Source organism: Tachysurus fulvidraco, chromosome 14, assembly GCF_022655615.1.
Source record: "Tachysurus fulvidraco isolate hzauxx_2018 chromosome 14, HZAU_PFXX_2.0, whole genome shotgun sequence".
NCBI classification, from domain to species: Eukaryota; Metazoa; Chordata; class Actinopteri; order Siluriformes; family Bagridae; genus Tachysurus; species Tachysurus fulvidraco.
The window spans coordinates 7,178,251-7,193,779 of NC_062531.1; the positions used below are offsets into that span (position 1 = coordinate 7,178,251).

The window sequence follows — 15,529 nt, forward strand, 5'->3', positions numbered from 1 at the left end:
AATTTTGAGATAATTAAGTCGTTAATTCAGAAAAACAGAATAGATTTTTTTTATTCATGAAAAATTTATCTCATAATTTTGAGATAATTAAGTCGTTAATTCAGAAAAACAGAGCAAAAAAATTTTATTCATGAAAAATTATCTCATAATTCTTGTCGTTAATTCAGAAAAACAGAGTAGATTTTTTTTTCTCAAGTGAATACAATACGCTTCCGTAGCATTGTAGCTGCCTCTCTACATTACTAAGATAAAAAAGAGGTGTTATTCGTGTAGTAACACCCTTTAGTTCAGGAGCTATTGACTCGGGAAAATCGAATCTGGGAACTTTACTTAAGTCCCAAAACGCAGTCTTTAACTGTGAAGAACTTACAGTCCACAAAACAGTGCTGTCCTTTTATGGAATAAAAACAGTCAATAATAATCGTACATAATTCAAAGCATTTGTGTGTAAATTTTAATTTTGTGGAGTTGGATCCCAAAATCTACGGCCACGACAGTTTACAGATACAAGATTTTGTGCGTTTGTTCAAATACAACTCCAAAATGTACGACTATGACAGTTTACACACACAACGCTTGTTTTCACAACACCTCCTTTTCACACATGAAAACGGTCTGCGAAACAACTGTCAAAAATACGTCATCACGTTCACAGACATTACTATCCGAGGGAAGATGAATCGATTCCACGAAGTGCGCATGCGCCCCGCCCTCTTTTAAACCACTGCCGCCAAAATGGCGGATCAGCAGCCAAGCACTCACTCATCGTCAGTGTTGTGTAAAGTATTAGAAAGCAATACTTGAGTAAAAGTACAAGTATGATACTAGAAAAAGACTTTGGTAGAAGTGAAAGTCACCTTTTAGAATACTACTCAAGTAAAAGTCTTAAAGTATCTGATCTTTACTGTACTTAAGTATCAAAAGTCATTTTCTGATATTTAATGTACTTAAGTGTTTGAAGTAAAAGTAAAAAGTAAAATTTCAGTAGGGTTTCATCCTACTACATAGTAAGCCAAAAGTTGTGGTATTATTAAATGGCAAAAGTGGACACCAAAATTTTATGCATGATGTAATGATGCCAGTCTTGACTCAAATCAGTTCATGTATGTGTGTATTCTGTTCAAACAGTGTGTCCAATGAATGCAGTCATTAATAAACTAATATTCACAAAGACCAAATCAATAAATGTTATTTTTATTTAGTATTGTATGGATTGTTTGCATTAATATTCACTGCTTTTGGTTGCTGTATTTGCAGCTTTCCGATTAACGTTATACATTAACGCCTCCAGCTCTGACTGCGCGTGCACGCTGCGCGTACGTGTACCCGTACAGCGTGCGGAGCTGCGTAATGCAATCTAGGAGTAGTGATTCACCAAACCTCCCTTATTGCAGTCACACACATTTCTTCTGATTTTATTTTGTAGTAACGAAGATGCTTAGTGGAAATATAACGGAGTAAAAGTATGCATTTTATCTAGGAAATGTAGTGGAGTAAAAGTGAAAGTTGACATAAATTTAAATAGCGAAGTAAAGTACAGATACGTGACATTTCTACTTAAGTACAGTAACAAAGTATTTTTCCTCCGTTACATTACAACACTGCTCAGGTAAGTTGGTTTTTCCTTCCAAATTCGGACATGTTTAAGGGTTAGTTATCACTAATAACAGAGGGGAGTAATATTACAGATATAGGTTAACTATAGTAAGTAAGATTAGCTCTCAGAGTAAGGTTACATTAGGTGCTTAAAGAATACAGCTGTTTAGGAGGTCATCACTGCAGTCTGTAGCGTGATGAGATAGGTCTACATAAAAGAATTAGCAATTTTAAGTGTTAACTTACTAACAGCTGTGTACATGCACTGGAATACCGTAGATTTTGGGATCCAACTCCGCAAAATTAAAATTTACACACAAATGCTTTGAATTACGTACGATTATTATTGACAGTGTTTTTATTCCATATCCTTTATCCGACTAAAGCTCCGATCTAAGTTAGTTCTCTTAAAGAAATCTTATAGAGCAGCTTCTCAGACGTGACACGACACTCACTTCTGCTAACTTTTTTTTTACCTACTCTTTTTTCTGCTGCGCGCGCTCCTTTTTTTCCACTCTAGCCACACGCATGAAAACCAGTCTGCTTGTCAAAATAAAAGTCTCTCAAAAATAATTACTATATATATATATAAAAAAAAAAATAAGTACCGTTACATTTGCAAGGCTGCCAACTCTCACGCATTTAGCGTGAGACTCACGCAATTGACCCAAATCTCACGCCACATCCCTATGGGGTCAGAATTGTTTCGCTATTCTGAATAAATACACTATGATCCACAAATAAATATAAAGAGTTTCACAAATATTTTTACAAATTTCACAAAAAGAAATGAAATTCACAAATAAATAAAATGGGATTTGCAAATAAAAAAAAATTATAAATTGTATTTATTTGCGAATTGCTTCCTGCTCATTTGTGAATCGCGTTCTGTGCATTTGTGAATCACTGCACGCATTTGTGGATTGCGTTCTGTGCATTTGTGGATTTGAAACATTTCTAACGTCAAGACGTGCACAAGAATCCACAAATAGGTGGACTCCGCCCAAAATTTATTTGTGGATCATAGTGTATTTATTCAGAATAACGAAACAATTCTGACCCCATACCATAGTCATCGGGCATCAAGGCAGGATACACCCTGGACAGGGTGCCAACCAATCGCAGGGCACACACCCTCTCATTCTGTAAAATGTTTGTGAAGAATAAATATAATTTAAATCTCCCAAGAAATTCTGTACAGATACCAAATACTTTGACAATCAATATATACTTAATACACTTCTGCTAATGCAAGGATTTTGTGTTTGCATTTTTTTCCACACCAAACCACGCCCCTCCGTAAGCCCCCCATAACCAAATTTTATAACCAAATATTTGCCTGAAATTTACCAGTATTGTTCCAAATTATGAACTTTGCAAGATTAATTAAATTTGTCTATTTTTTGTTGAACTATGTGTTCATAAAATAAATACTTTCCTCCTCAAGTCCACCCGAGTCAATTTGACTCGGCCACATTTAGTGGGGCAATAGGTCACACTTTTGCCCTTTTCAGCAAATAAACATACATACAGACACAAAAATACACACACAAAATGTCCACTAACACACGCACCCAAAACACACACTCACACAAATTGGGCACTGCGTTTCATTAGGCCTCCAGAAAAAAAAAAGCCACACATTTGTAAATATTTCACACTTTTGATATGCCTTTGCCTAGCAGAGGGCAAAATATTATCTACCGAAATGATGCTACACACACACGGCCACACACACAAACACTGTTCAAAGCATTGGGCATTGCATTTCAGTTGACCTCCATACAAAACAAATCTACACATTTGTAAACATTTCACACACACACACACACACACACATACACACACACAAATTGAGCATTTCATTTCATTAGGCCTCCAGAAAAAAAATATTTCACACTTTTGATATGCCTTTGTCTAGCAGAGGGCAAAATATGATCTACCGAAATGATGCTACACACAAACACACACACACACACACACACACACACACACACACACACACACACACACACACACACACACACACACACACAAGCATTGGGCATTGCAATTCATTAGGCCTCCAGAAAAAACAAAAGCTACTCATTTGTAAATATTTCACACTTGTTATATGCATTTGTCCAGCTGGGGACAATATCTTCTCTTCTTATTCTACCAACAAGCTTTACACACACAAGCTTTTTGTGTGTGTGTAGCCCGTTTTTGGGTGATCAGATGGCATCTGGTAGGCAAAATAGACATAACAAGTGTAAAAATGTCACAAATGTAAGCTGATCACACAGAATGGTCAATTTGTCAATTTGACCTGGAAAAAACAGGTTTTATTATTTACTAACATTAAAAATGGTCCAAATGGTTTCAAAACAATCTCCTGGCTTTGAAATATACCAGCCTGTAAATGAAAATGAGGCATTTTTGCATATTAATGAGGTTTATTATACAAAAAAATTAATATAAATATTATAAAAAAATTGCAAAATATATGTTAATATGTTGTAAACAAGTTAGACAAAAAGGTGAAAAAAAGGCTATCATATATACTTCGTTTTTTATAAGCAGTCAAAACAGACAAGGTCATCTTGACTCAGCGCTCCTAATTTGCATAGGAATTCAGACAAGGTCTGCAGGAGGGTTAAACTGCTAGTTGTCCAGCACCACGTCTTAGGTTCAATATCCATGTACTAGGAAAATAGTAGAAAATTGAAAGCCATCAAATATATGTGAGGATCAGAACTGTTAGATCAATATTCAATATCATAATAGGGAGAGTAATAACTTTTTCATAGCAGGACACAGGGTGCCGCACATAATTTGTTGGTGTATATCAAATGTTCTTTGTTCACAGCAGGACACTTTTATGCATTAATAGTTTATGGGATAACATTCTTTATAAAATATGTATCAGATGGTGGCAAACCATTGATTCTTATCTGTCCTAGCTTGACAATGACTTTGAAATTTTATTTTATAGCACAAATTTACATCAAAGGATTAAATAAATTAATTTTATGGCATAAGCTTCTGTCTTTCCTAGTACTACAAGTTACAAAAGAGAATGGGGTTGAAGCTGTAACACTGTTCTAAACTTGTCTGTCTATATGACTGAATTTGTTAGCAGTACAAGTCAATTTAGAAATGGTTTGGGAAATAAGTGTCAAAAGTAATGTATTAATTAAGTAGCAAAATCTAAAGTCCAAATTATAAATATTTACACTTAGATTAATATGAAACACTTACTTCCTTACACAAAGTACAGCAAGTCCAAAAGCAGTCAAACATATAGGCACCACATACGTTATGATATCAGCTATTAGAACTGCTGGAATGCGTCTCCTACAAACAGCATCAAAAGTATGTGTTCCCTGTGCTATTTCTGTAAGTCCCAAATCTTCACATCTATCAAAATAAAAGTCAAACATGTTATGAACTTGCAAATATTAACTAGAAATGTATTTTTAGCAATGACTATTAGGTTTATCAGCTCTAATCAATGAGTATTGCTGTTTTTCTTTCCATTATTTGGTTGGTTGTTAGTCCATGTGATACTCAAGATTCACATTAGATCAATATATCGTGGATGAGTGATTAATGTTTTTTCTTCTTCCTCATTTTTATTGAGTTTTCACTGTAACCAGTACTAAAGAACTGATCTGATTGTGGAATTGATCGAAACAGGATCAAGATCACAAGAAGTTTAAATATCTGAAATAGTTTTCCTTTAATTTCTTCATATTCCTTTTGAGTTTTAGGGAATCCTTTAGTGACTCATAATAATTATATACTTACTTTGTATGTTGTTTACAAATTTGAAAGAAACCATCGGAGTATGTACCATCTGCACACAGTGCACATACAGTATCTTTAATTGCTGTTCCTGCAAACATATGAGTCCTATTTAGTCACAGTAAATATCTTCATAGATCTACAGTAGTAATTAATATACTCCTCATAATTAAAAATGCAAAGTGAAACTGGAAAGGTTGATGGCATATCAAATGTGCACACACTAGGGCTGCACGATTTAGGGAAAATGTCATATTGCGATTATTGAGGTCAAAATTGCGATTGCGATATGCGATTGTGATATAATAAACAAATGGTATCATGAGTCAACTTGCTTGGTTCTCAAGGAAAATGCACACACAGATTACTGATAATGCTTAAATTTGTATTTTTCAACTCAAACTAGAAACAACAACAAACAAATGCAAAACGTTTTCAAATTAAAAGATTTTTACAAAATAACATCCTTGCATTACTGCAAACAAACTTGTTATTGTCTCAATAGTACAGCTAAATGCGTTATAGAGTTGGTGATTTCTCTATATCTCTGTGAAGACCTTTCATATGGCTCAACACTCTCAAACACATCTGTAATTGTGGTTTGTTTTTTGGTCTTACAGATTGTTCTTTTTGTTCAGTTGTTTCTTTACTAATCTGGGCTTTTACCTTCATGCATTCATCATACTTTTCTCTGTGCTGTTTCAGGTGCAGATATAAGTTTGTCATGTTGCAACGTGATGTAGCAACTAGTGTTAATTTCGTCACTTATTTTTAATTTAGTCTTAGTCTTGTGCCAAATGTCCTTGTTAGTTTTAGTCATATTTAGTCATTCACATATCTTTTTTTGTTAGTCAAGTTTTAGTGGACTAAAAGGCTCATCATTTTAGACTAGTTTTAGTCAAAAGAAAACTCAAGGTATCTTAGTCAAGTTTTCAAGTTTTAGTCGACTAAAAGTCTTTTAATTTTAGTCTAGTTTTAGTCAGAAAATTGTAGTCATTTTTAAAAATAACACATTAATGCTGATTAATGAAAAGCCTGAGATCAAAACTGTGTGTGTGTATGTGTGCGTGTGTGTGTGTGTGTGTATATATATATAGTAAATTACCAACTTAATGCAAGGTATACATGGTATTGCACATGCCATTATTGATATTTGGAGCAATATTACATGTAATTGTTAAACTTGATTCCCTTACATATACATTTGCTTTTAAGCCTAACTATTAATTTTGATTATGATGTGATTGTGACAGGAGCAGAGGTTTCAGGTTGGGGGTAAAGAGTTTTTTCTGTCAACACTTTTGAATAAGAAACAATATCAAGGCTATAAAACTTGTCAAAACTCCGCGAATCACAAAAATATCAGTGAGAAGTTGAGAACACTCGTTTAAACAGTGCATACACTCGAACTTGACTGCACATCACATTTTTTACTTTATTGATACTGCTTTAAATCGTAATGCAAAGACCGGTCATCGGGACATAAGCTGTCATGTACAATAAAAGCGCCTGCGCAGCGACAGGAAATATCATTTAACACAAAAAGCCGCCTAAACGGTGGACTTGCGCTCAGGACTTTTTTTTTTTTTTTTTTGAGCGGCGTGTGGACGAATTCTTTCTACGCACACACTATTTTATTTCTTGATAACAGACCGCTGCTAACTATAACACACCATTGCCATGAAAAAACAGAACGTTGCCATGGACACACAGGATTCTAACCGTAGAGACGGAGCGCACTATTTTCTTTAGCGGAAGCAATACAATTGTTCAGCAGTTTCGTGTTGCAGCCACAAGCATATGAGACATGTAACTTGAGCAACAGCGCGAAGCCGCGAACTCGTTCTGAATATTTTAAAGTCGTAACAGCTGATGAAAAAGCAGAGACAATTGTAGACGAAAATGAAGAGAGATTTTATCTTAGATTTTATTTCATACAAAACATTTTCGTCTCGTCTTTTTTCGTCAACAATAATGCATGTTAATTTAGTCTTAGTCAGCGTTTTTGGACAGTGGTGCAGTCTTGACATCGTCTCGTCTTAGTCATGAAAAAAAGGTTGTTGACGAACATATTTCGTCTCGTCTCGTCTGACGAAATTAACACTAGTAGCACTTAGTAACACTTTTTTTTTTTTTCAACATTTTTTTCTGCCCACCAGTTCAGTGTCCGTCTGCTCGGCATCCATCTTCACCCGTTCCGCGCTGCACACGTGCCACTGCCTAAACTGAAACTCACTGGTCTTTTTTTTATTCGCGGATAGCGATGTAGTGTATGAAATAGGCAAACAGCTTTCAGAGAGAATGGGTTGTCATGTCCAAACATGCATTTATTTATTATTTATTTATTTCATAAAATCGCAGCATTTTGCGTCATATAATCGCACAGGCTTGATATCGCGATCGCGATATGATTAATCGTGCAGTACAAGCACACACCAACCTTTCCGTTTTATGTATTCACCGGGACTGCATTTTTTGTGTTCCTCAGCATATATGCAGCTGCCCCTGTCTCCATCGCTACAGTAAAATCCGTCCAGCGGCTCACAAACTGTATCTGAAGTCTGTGTACAGGCAGTTTTTACTCTTAATCCCTGTCCTGTAAAAAAAAAAAAAAGATAAACACCATACAGAATAAATCCAGTACTCTTAATCAATACTAAAATACAAACTGCACATAAAATTTGACGTAAAACATTGATTTGTTACATTTACCAGTATCACATTCCATACAGCTAATGCAGCTTGGAAGGCCATTGGGTTCATCCATGTAAGTCAAGTCAGCACACAGTATACAGATTGTACTGGTGAATTTAGTGCAATTTCTAAAAACACGATGTCCTAAAAATTTAATAAAGATGAGCTGTAAAATCAGTTACTTTTATGGGGGCTCAGTTGCATTTATTTGTTTAAATATATGGTACATTTGTAGCTGCCCCTAAATACAGTATATTTATATCAAATATAAATCTCATTACCAGGTGGACACATGGGGCAGCATTCTCCTTTTAGCTCATATTCAACTAATGCACAAGCACAAACACACAGTTCAATGTTCAAGAAGAAAACAGTAGTAATAATAAAAGTATGTTTCAAACTGGAAATCATTGTGAAAGTGTTGATGAGACGTCTCAAACAGAAGTCATGAACATGAACCCCACACTTGATTTTGCTTAGTGTTTTGGTCAGGTCTTTTTCCAGTCAAGTCTATTTCTTATTGAAGGCAGATTCTGGATTATTTAGAAATTTCAGTTCTGCAGAGATCTGTTGATGCTGCATAAGGATCATTTTACAGCTGCTTTACACTTTCTGTATTTTTGTCGAGCATTCAGATTTATTGGAGAAGAATCTGAAAAAGAAAAGCAGAAATTTCAGGATATAGAAAAGAATTGTCATGTAAAAAGCACTGTATTCAATATCCAGCAAATAATACAGTTCATGTATGAACAATTGGTTTGAAGAAAAAATGAAACAGTTTTACTTTCACTTGAACAAAATGTGACAAAGTAGAAAAAATATAAAATTAAAAGTATTTAATTTTGCTTTAAAGTTTCACCTGAGTCCTGTTTGCACTCCTGGACTCAGTGACCTTCACACACATAAGCACTCTCACTACTCACTACTATCTCACTACTATCTTCACAAAGTATTCATTCAGCTCAGACTTTTTAGCTGCCATACTAAGCCTTATATTTATTACTTTTGAATATTGTTTGCCTTGATCTTGGATAAAAAAGAAAAGCAAACAAATAAACCAACAAAAACCTTTGACCTTTGTATTCTGTAGGCTTTTCTAATAATATTAATAATAATATTAATAATAATAATATTATAAAGCATTTTAAGTCTTCAAAACTAACTTCAAAACTAAACATTGTTCATGTTTAACTACTTGTTTTGACTACAGTATTTACCATTCACCTCTATCATAGCATGTCTTTTATAGTGTTATTTAAAGTAATTTAAGAGGAAAGGATATGCAGACACAAAAACATGCATGTCAGCTGATACTGAAAAACAAAGTAAGTTCTAAAAACAGCAGTTTATAATAGTTCTTTGTGATTTCTCTTTTCCATCAGCACATTCATCATTCCTAGCTGCACTGGCTAGTGAAATGTATTATGTATTAAATATTTTTATTACTTTAAATGTGCATTGAGTTATTTTTATATTTAATATAATAGTGAAAATAATGCTTTGTGCCTTTTATGTTTTGTAATATAGAGGCAATATTTGTGATTAAATTAGTTTTAGGGCTGAAACAATTCCTCACGTCACGTTCTTGTGCAATTATTTTGTGTGTGTGTGTGTGTGTGTGTGTGTGTGTGTGTGTGTGTGTGTGTGTGTGTGTGTGTGTGTGTGTGTGTGTGTGTGTGTGTGTGTGTGTGTATGTGTGACAACACGCTTACGTTCTGAGCATGTTGATATGCTTACCTTTCTTCATTGCAATCACATGCTTCATGTTTTTGCCACTTAAATACCACAAAGCATTCCAAGAAGACAGTAAAGGTTTATGTTATGCCTGAGCTGTAGATTTTAAATCTTTTAGTTCTGAAAGTTAAGTTGCATGACTTGAAGGCAGTATCTTTGTTTGTTTATTTATTTATTTATTTATTTATTTATTTACTTACTTACTTACTTACTTACTTACTTACTTTATTTTTTATGTATGCCTTAGTTTTGATACTTTAAAAAAGTAATTTGTAATTTGAAAGCAATTTTTTTGTGGTTTTTTTTTTTTTTGCATCTCAGAAAAGAGTTCATTTAAAACCCAGAATGTTTGGCACTTAAACGTACTTAATTCTTCTCAGTCAACTTTGTCATTGTTCACAGTAAAAGTACAGACAGAGAAACAATGGGTAATATCTAAATGTTTATTTTTGATAGAAAATATTGTTGTATGCATTGCATACTCATTGCATAACTACCTCGGGTCAACAAAAACATGCACGTCAGCTGTCAGCTTTCTAGTGAAATGTTTTATAAAGTATTAAATAATTTTATTACTTAAAATGTACATTGACTTATTTTTATATTTAATACAATAATGAAAATAATAGTTTGTGCCTTTCACGGTTTGTAATTTAGAGGCAATATTTGTCATTAAGTGAGTTTTAATAATGTTTTAAAGATTTTGCCAAAGAGTTTTATCTGCTATTTACCTGTCATCATACAGTATTATATAAACAAGTCATGTTATTGTAATCTTTAAACACAAATACACTGTCAGTTACTAGTAAATTAGGTTCTTACAGTTTTGTCGTCTCCTGGAGAAATTAATGAAGAAAAGCTGCAACTGACGCCGTGTTTCTTGTAGTTTGTTTTTAGTTTGTCGTTTCGTAACATAAAGTCCGTCTGTTGAGCATTGAGTGTCTTGCGCTTTCTGTTACCTAAACATTAACGACGCCTCCCTCAATAACGTAATATTTAAGAAGCTCCCAGTTGACAATGCATTTGGCTTTCGGGACTGCTCATTTTTAACACCTAAAATACTTTAGGTGATTTCGGGCAAAATATTTTTACTTAACGAGTCTACAAGAACTTTTTTCCAAAATACATTTAATTTCTAACACTTCTTTTATTATTAATCTTGCATGTAGATCATACTGTATTTTTTGCAACACAATAGAAGGGCTCAGGTTTTTTTAGTTTGCTTGTTTTTTGCCTTTTTTGGACAGACTATTAGTACGAAGTTGTTCATGGGCTTCCGGATCTTGCCTTGATCGTCACAGTTCCTCACAGCTTCGTATAGCAAAAATGGCAATGTGTTTGAGTGGCTGTCAACTTTTTTTCTTTGTAAGTTAACAATTAAAAATGAATATAAACCTGTGATGTACCATGCAACTGCCAGCTGGACCTATTATCAGGGCTGCTATAGAAACTTACACAACACCTTTGAAATCGTACTACAGCAGGATTGTGGTGTATAACTAAAAAAACACAAGAAAATGATAGATTACAAGATTAACTGAAACAAATGATAGATTACAAGATTAACTAAATGCCAGAACAGACTTTATTCTTCAGACTTTATCCACTTCAACTTTATTACATATTTACTGACATTCAACTGTTGATGCTTTTGTATAATAATGTAAAACGTAAGACCAAAAATAGCTATTTTGTGAAGTTTAAAAGTGCAAGTGCAAATACATTTTCAGTATAACAGGCAGTATTAGTGTCTAGTGTGCAAGAGTGGCAAGACAAAATGCTTTATAGACTGGGAAAGGAACCAAGTTTCAGTTGGTGGAATTCATCCACCTTTAGTCAGCACATCGGGTTAAGCTGATTTGCTAATGAGACTTCACATTGCTGACACGTTCACTTAGTTCTCAGCTCATCCCTTAAAAACAGCTTTCTTGCAGGAAAATCTGCAATGTTAAATGGTCATCTTGCAATTCTATATTTATAAGACTGAAACTGTAAAGTAAAAAACAAACAAACAAAAAAAAAAAAACAGAAATACAGAGTCACCAGAGATGTAAAAGGAAACACCAAGTAATTAAAATAATTACTCTTTACACCTTTGGTGAGTATAAAAACATCTCAAAATGCTGAAAATGTTAAACATTGAGGTGGATGGTCTACTACTGCAGAAGACCACATTGGGTTCCACTCCTGACTGCCAAGTTTATTTTTAAGTTTATTTTTTCCTAATATTCAAATGTCCAATTTATGTGATGAGCTCATGATGGGCTCAGCTTCCTGTAACTCAGAGCCCGTCTCCAAATCGACACATCGCAGGGTGTCCTCCTCTCTTAGACTTTTTGGCTACTAAAGACTGTTTTAGTTAAACTTAACTGATAACTCTATAATTACTACAAAAAACACTGAGAAAACTCCTCAGACCTGGATGAGAATGAGCAAACTTCTTTATTGTGGTCAATCAGCTAACAATCTTCTAAGAGAAATTGCCAAGTTGAAAGTAACAAATGAAAATCCCAAGAAGAGCATGTCATGTGAAAATCAATCAAAAACAACAAAAACTCTCACGACGTTCTTGCAAAAATAAAAAACACACACGCACACACACACCACACACATGCGCACGCACACATACGCACACACACACACACACACACACACACACACACACACACAGGCACACACAGGCGCGCACACACACCACACACGCTCACACACCACACACGCACGTGGGGCTGCCTCCTTCATCTGGCCAGAAGAATTTGACACACACACCTTCACCCGCGAGCCCCAGATATCTTCTCAATATATACCCTGGCGCTCCTAGCCTCCTCTATGGTTCCCAGTATTTCTTGGAGTCCCACGGTGCCATATCACCTTATTTACCGGAACCTATGTTTTCTAAATACACTGAAGTAATTTCCCCTTATTTCCCATCACCCTTTTCCCAATGCCCATTTATGGATTTTCCTCCCCTTAGTTCTCAGGACCTAGGTCTTTGAACCAATGTCTTTTGGGGGCAATCGTGGCCTAATGGTTAGAGAGTCTGACTCGTAACCCGAAGGTTGTGGGTTCGAGTCTCGGGCCGGCCACGACTGAGGTGCCCTTGAGCAAGGCACCGAACCCCCCAACTGCTCCCCATTTCCTCATTTCATTTCTTGCTATGATAAAAGTTCTTGATTATATTGGTTATGTTGTATTACTGTTTTTGCTAAGCCCTTGCTGTTATAATGTTGCTTTGTATTTTGATTTTCACTTCCTCACACATTGTTGATCAGAGAGCTCAGACTGACTAGGCCTGACAGCCCCGAATCTGGTTACTTTTACTAAGTTTATGATTACAATAAACATCTTTAGCCTACAACATCGCCTACATATGTCTTATGACACCAATTGTAATATTTTGCAAGGCCTAATACTTTACTTTGGTTATAGTATTGTAAGGAATAATACTTTAATTATTTCTACTAAGATTTTTCACAACAACTGTCACCTGAAGGTGTTCAATGTTTTGTGTGTTTTGAAATCCTTTTCTGCTCACTATAGTTTTTATAAAAGTAAAGTTACTATATCTTTCTTGTTGGCACAAATCTGATTTTTTTCCTCTGAGCTCTCTCTTCAACAAGGCATTTCCACCAACAGAACTGTCAATCACTATATGTTTTTAAATTATAGATACTGCTGTTCTTGAAAATCCCAGGAAATCAGCAGTTTCTTATACAGTATACTCACACCAGTCTGTCTAGCATCACGAATCATGTTATTGTCAAAATAAATGAGATCACATTCTGATTGTTCGTGGGAACACTACATGAACATGCTGGTCCTTGTCTGAATGAATGTATGCACTGAATTGCTGCCACATCATTGATTAGATAAGTTTTGTTTTGCATATGAGCAGGTCTATCTGAGACTTTTCCATTTCAGGATCTTGCCTTGACCTTCACAGTTCCTCTTAACAGCCATGTATGACATGCAGTGACATTTAGGACAGTGGAAATTGCAAACCAGTGTCATATAGCTTCATTTTCAGGTCCTCAGTTAACATTGTTGCGTATCACATGATTTGAAGAGTCAGACAATGTACCTACAATTCCTTATGACAATTGTTACCCTGCCTGATGTCTCCTAATGATTCAATTTGGGCATAACATTTTAAGTTCTAAGACTTTATATTAAAGGTGTTAAAATTTTTGGCTATTTTTTGCTATTGGCTATTTTCCAGTTGGTTATTTCTTTTTCTTCTTCTTTTTAATATATTTGTAGAGGATGAGTTTTCTTTTTGATCAAAAATCAACAGAATTTGGTGTGTTCATAATTTACAATCAATTATAAAAGCAATTATCTGTTGTTTCTACACCTGTCTATATTTTCTGTCTCACTTTTAGTTATTTGACACAAAATGCAGCTTGGAATGTTGAAGAGAATCCACAAAGTCTGTCCTGAAGACTGTCCTGTGGTGGAAACCTCAACAAAGTACTGACACCTGACACTTCTTCCATAAGGGTTTCAGTTTACACAAAGCGGCTTTCATTTATTGTAATTGAACTCTTGTGCTTTTACATTCTGTCTGGGCCAAATCTACATGTTCAGAATGAGCTCAGATCTCATGAGGTGGTGAGACCAGTCTAGATGTAGTTTTGTTTGTTGAAAGCAAAACAGACTCACAATGCAAAACAGACTCATAATGCCTCTTTGTTTTTCCCCTGCACTGCAAATACAAAATATGCCATTGTGAAGTTTTACAACTCATAAAAAAGAAAATGAAATACAAAGAAAATAATATACTGAAACATGCACTTTAAGATCAGTGAAAACAGTCAGGCGCCAAATTCATGAAGAATATGAGCCATTCTAGTTATTTGCTACAGTCCAAAGTTGTTAGTGTAAATAGGAATTAGTCTGAATTTCAGGGTTCAAAGTGGTCTCAGATTAATGTCATTTCTTATGACTATGGGAACACACAATAGATGATAATATTTTTGAACAATTCTTTCACATGCAGTTTATAGTCTTTAAAACAAACAAATAAATAATTTAGTTAATTAGTTAAAATTTAATTTGACCTTAATGTTTTACCTTAATGATACATTTACTATGTATATCATGTGACATTTTGAGATCAAGGGAATTGTTTTTTATAAAGCAATATGTTTTTGTGTCAGTATTTCTACAACAAATGTAACAGTGAAAACAACGAAATCCTTGAGTTTGTTTACATTTATTTAATATTTTGTGACACCTGCCCTAGAGAGAAAACCACCACTGTTTAATTTCCTATAACATCTAACAAGTGTCATTTGAAGAGGAATCTTGGTGCATTATATTCTGATGTGAAAGTCCTTAAAATCACCAACCAGCAAAACAGCCCCAATGCATCACTGATCCACCTCCATATTTTACAGTGGAATATCAGGTGTTTTTTCCTTGTGTGGTTAAACATGCTATTTTGGTCTTATCTGACCACAAAGTACTGTATTTATATACAGAGGCTATATTTATACAGTATACAGAGGCTGTGTATATGTGTGTTTGTGTGTGTGTGTGTGTGTGTGTGTGTGTGTGTGTGTGTGTGTATATATACTGCAATGTGAAATATTACCAGGAAGGTCTTGAATACTTAAAAAATGCTCATTGTTCCAGTTTCTGGCAAATTTTCCAACTGTTTTAGACACTGTTTTTTCATGACTGTAATTATGCTAAATTAGCTTTTTAACCAACAGAC

At 34.7% G+C, this 15,529-nt stretch overlaps 1 protein-coding gene across 3 annotated transcripts; it reads right to left on the reverse strand.

Annotated features, from left to right (window-relative positions):
- Window positions 1-4,110: 4,110 nt before the first annotated feature.
- LOC113634310 (tumor necrosis factor receptor superfamily member 14-like) lies at window positions 4,111-11,133 on the reverse strand. 3 transcript variants are annotated; one of them, XM_027133201.2, is made up of 7 exons: window positions 10,633-11,133; window positions 8,358-8,728; window positions 8,095-8,220; window positions 7,844-7,978; window positions 5,386-5,473; window positions 4,837-4,995; window positions 4,111-4,280 (listed from the first exon to the last, which is right to left on the reverse strand). In XM_027133201.2, exons 2-7 carry the CDS (start codon window positions 8,485-8,487, stop codon window positions 4,232-4,234), a joined length of 687 nt encoding a protein of 228 aa, XP_026989002.1. In that variant the 5' UTR covers window positions 8,488-8,728; window positions 10,633-11,133; the 3' UTR covers window positions 4,111-4,231. The 3 variants fall into 3 exon arrangements, with proteins under 3 accessions (XP_026989002.1, XP_026989001.1, XP_026989003.1); XM_027133200.2 differs by having other exon boundaries at window positions 7,823-7,978; window positions 10,633-11,119; XM_027133202.2 differs by lacking the exon at window positions 8,095-8,220 and having other exon boundaries at window positions 7,823-7,978.
- Window positions 11,134-15,529: the final 4,396 nt, after the last annotated feature.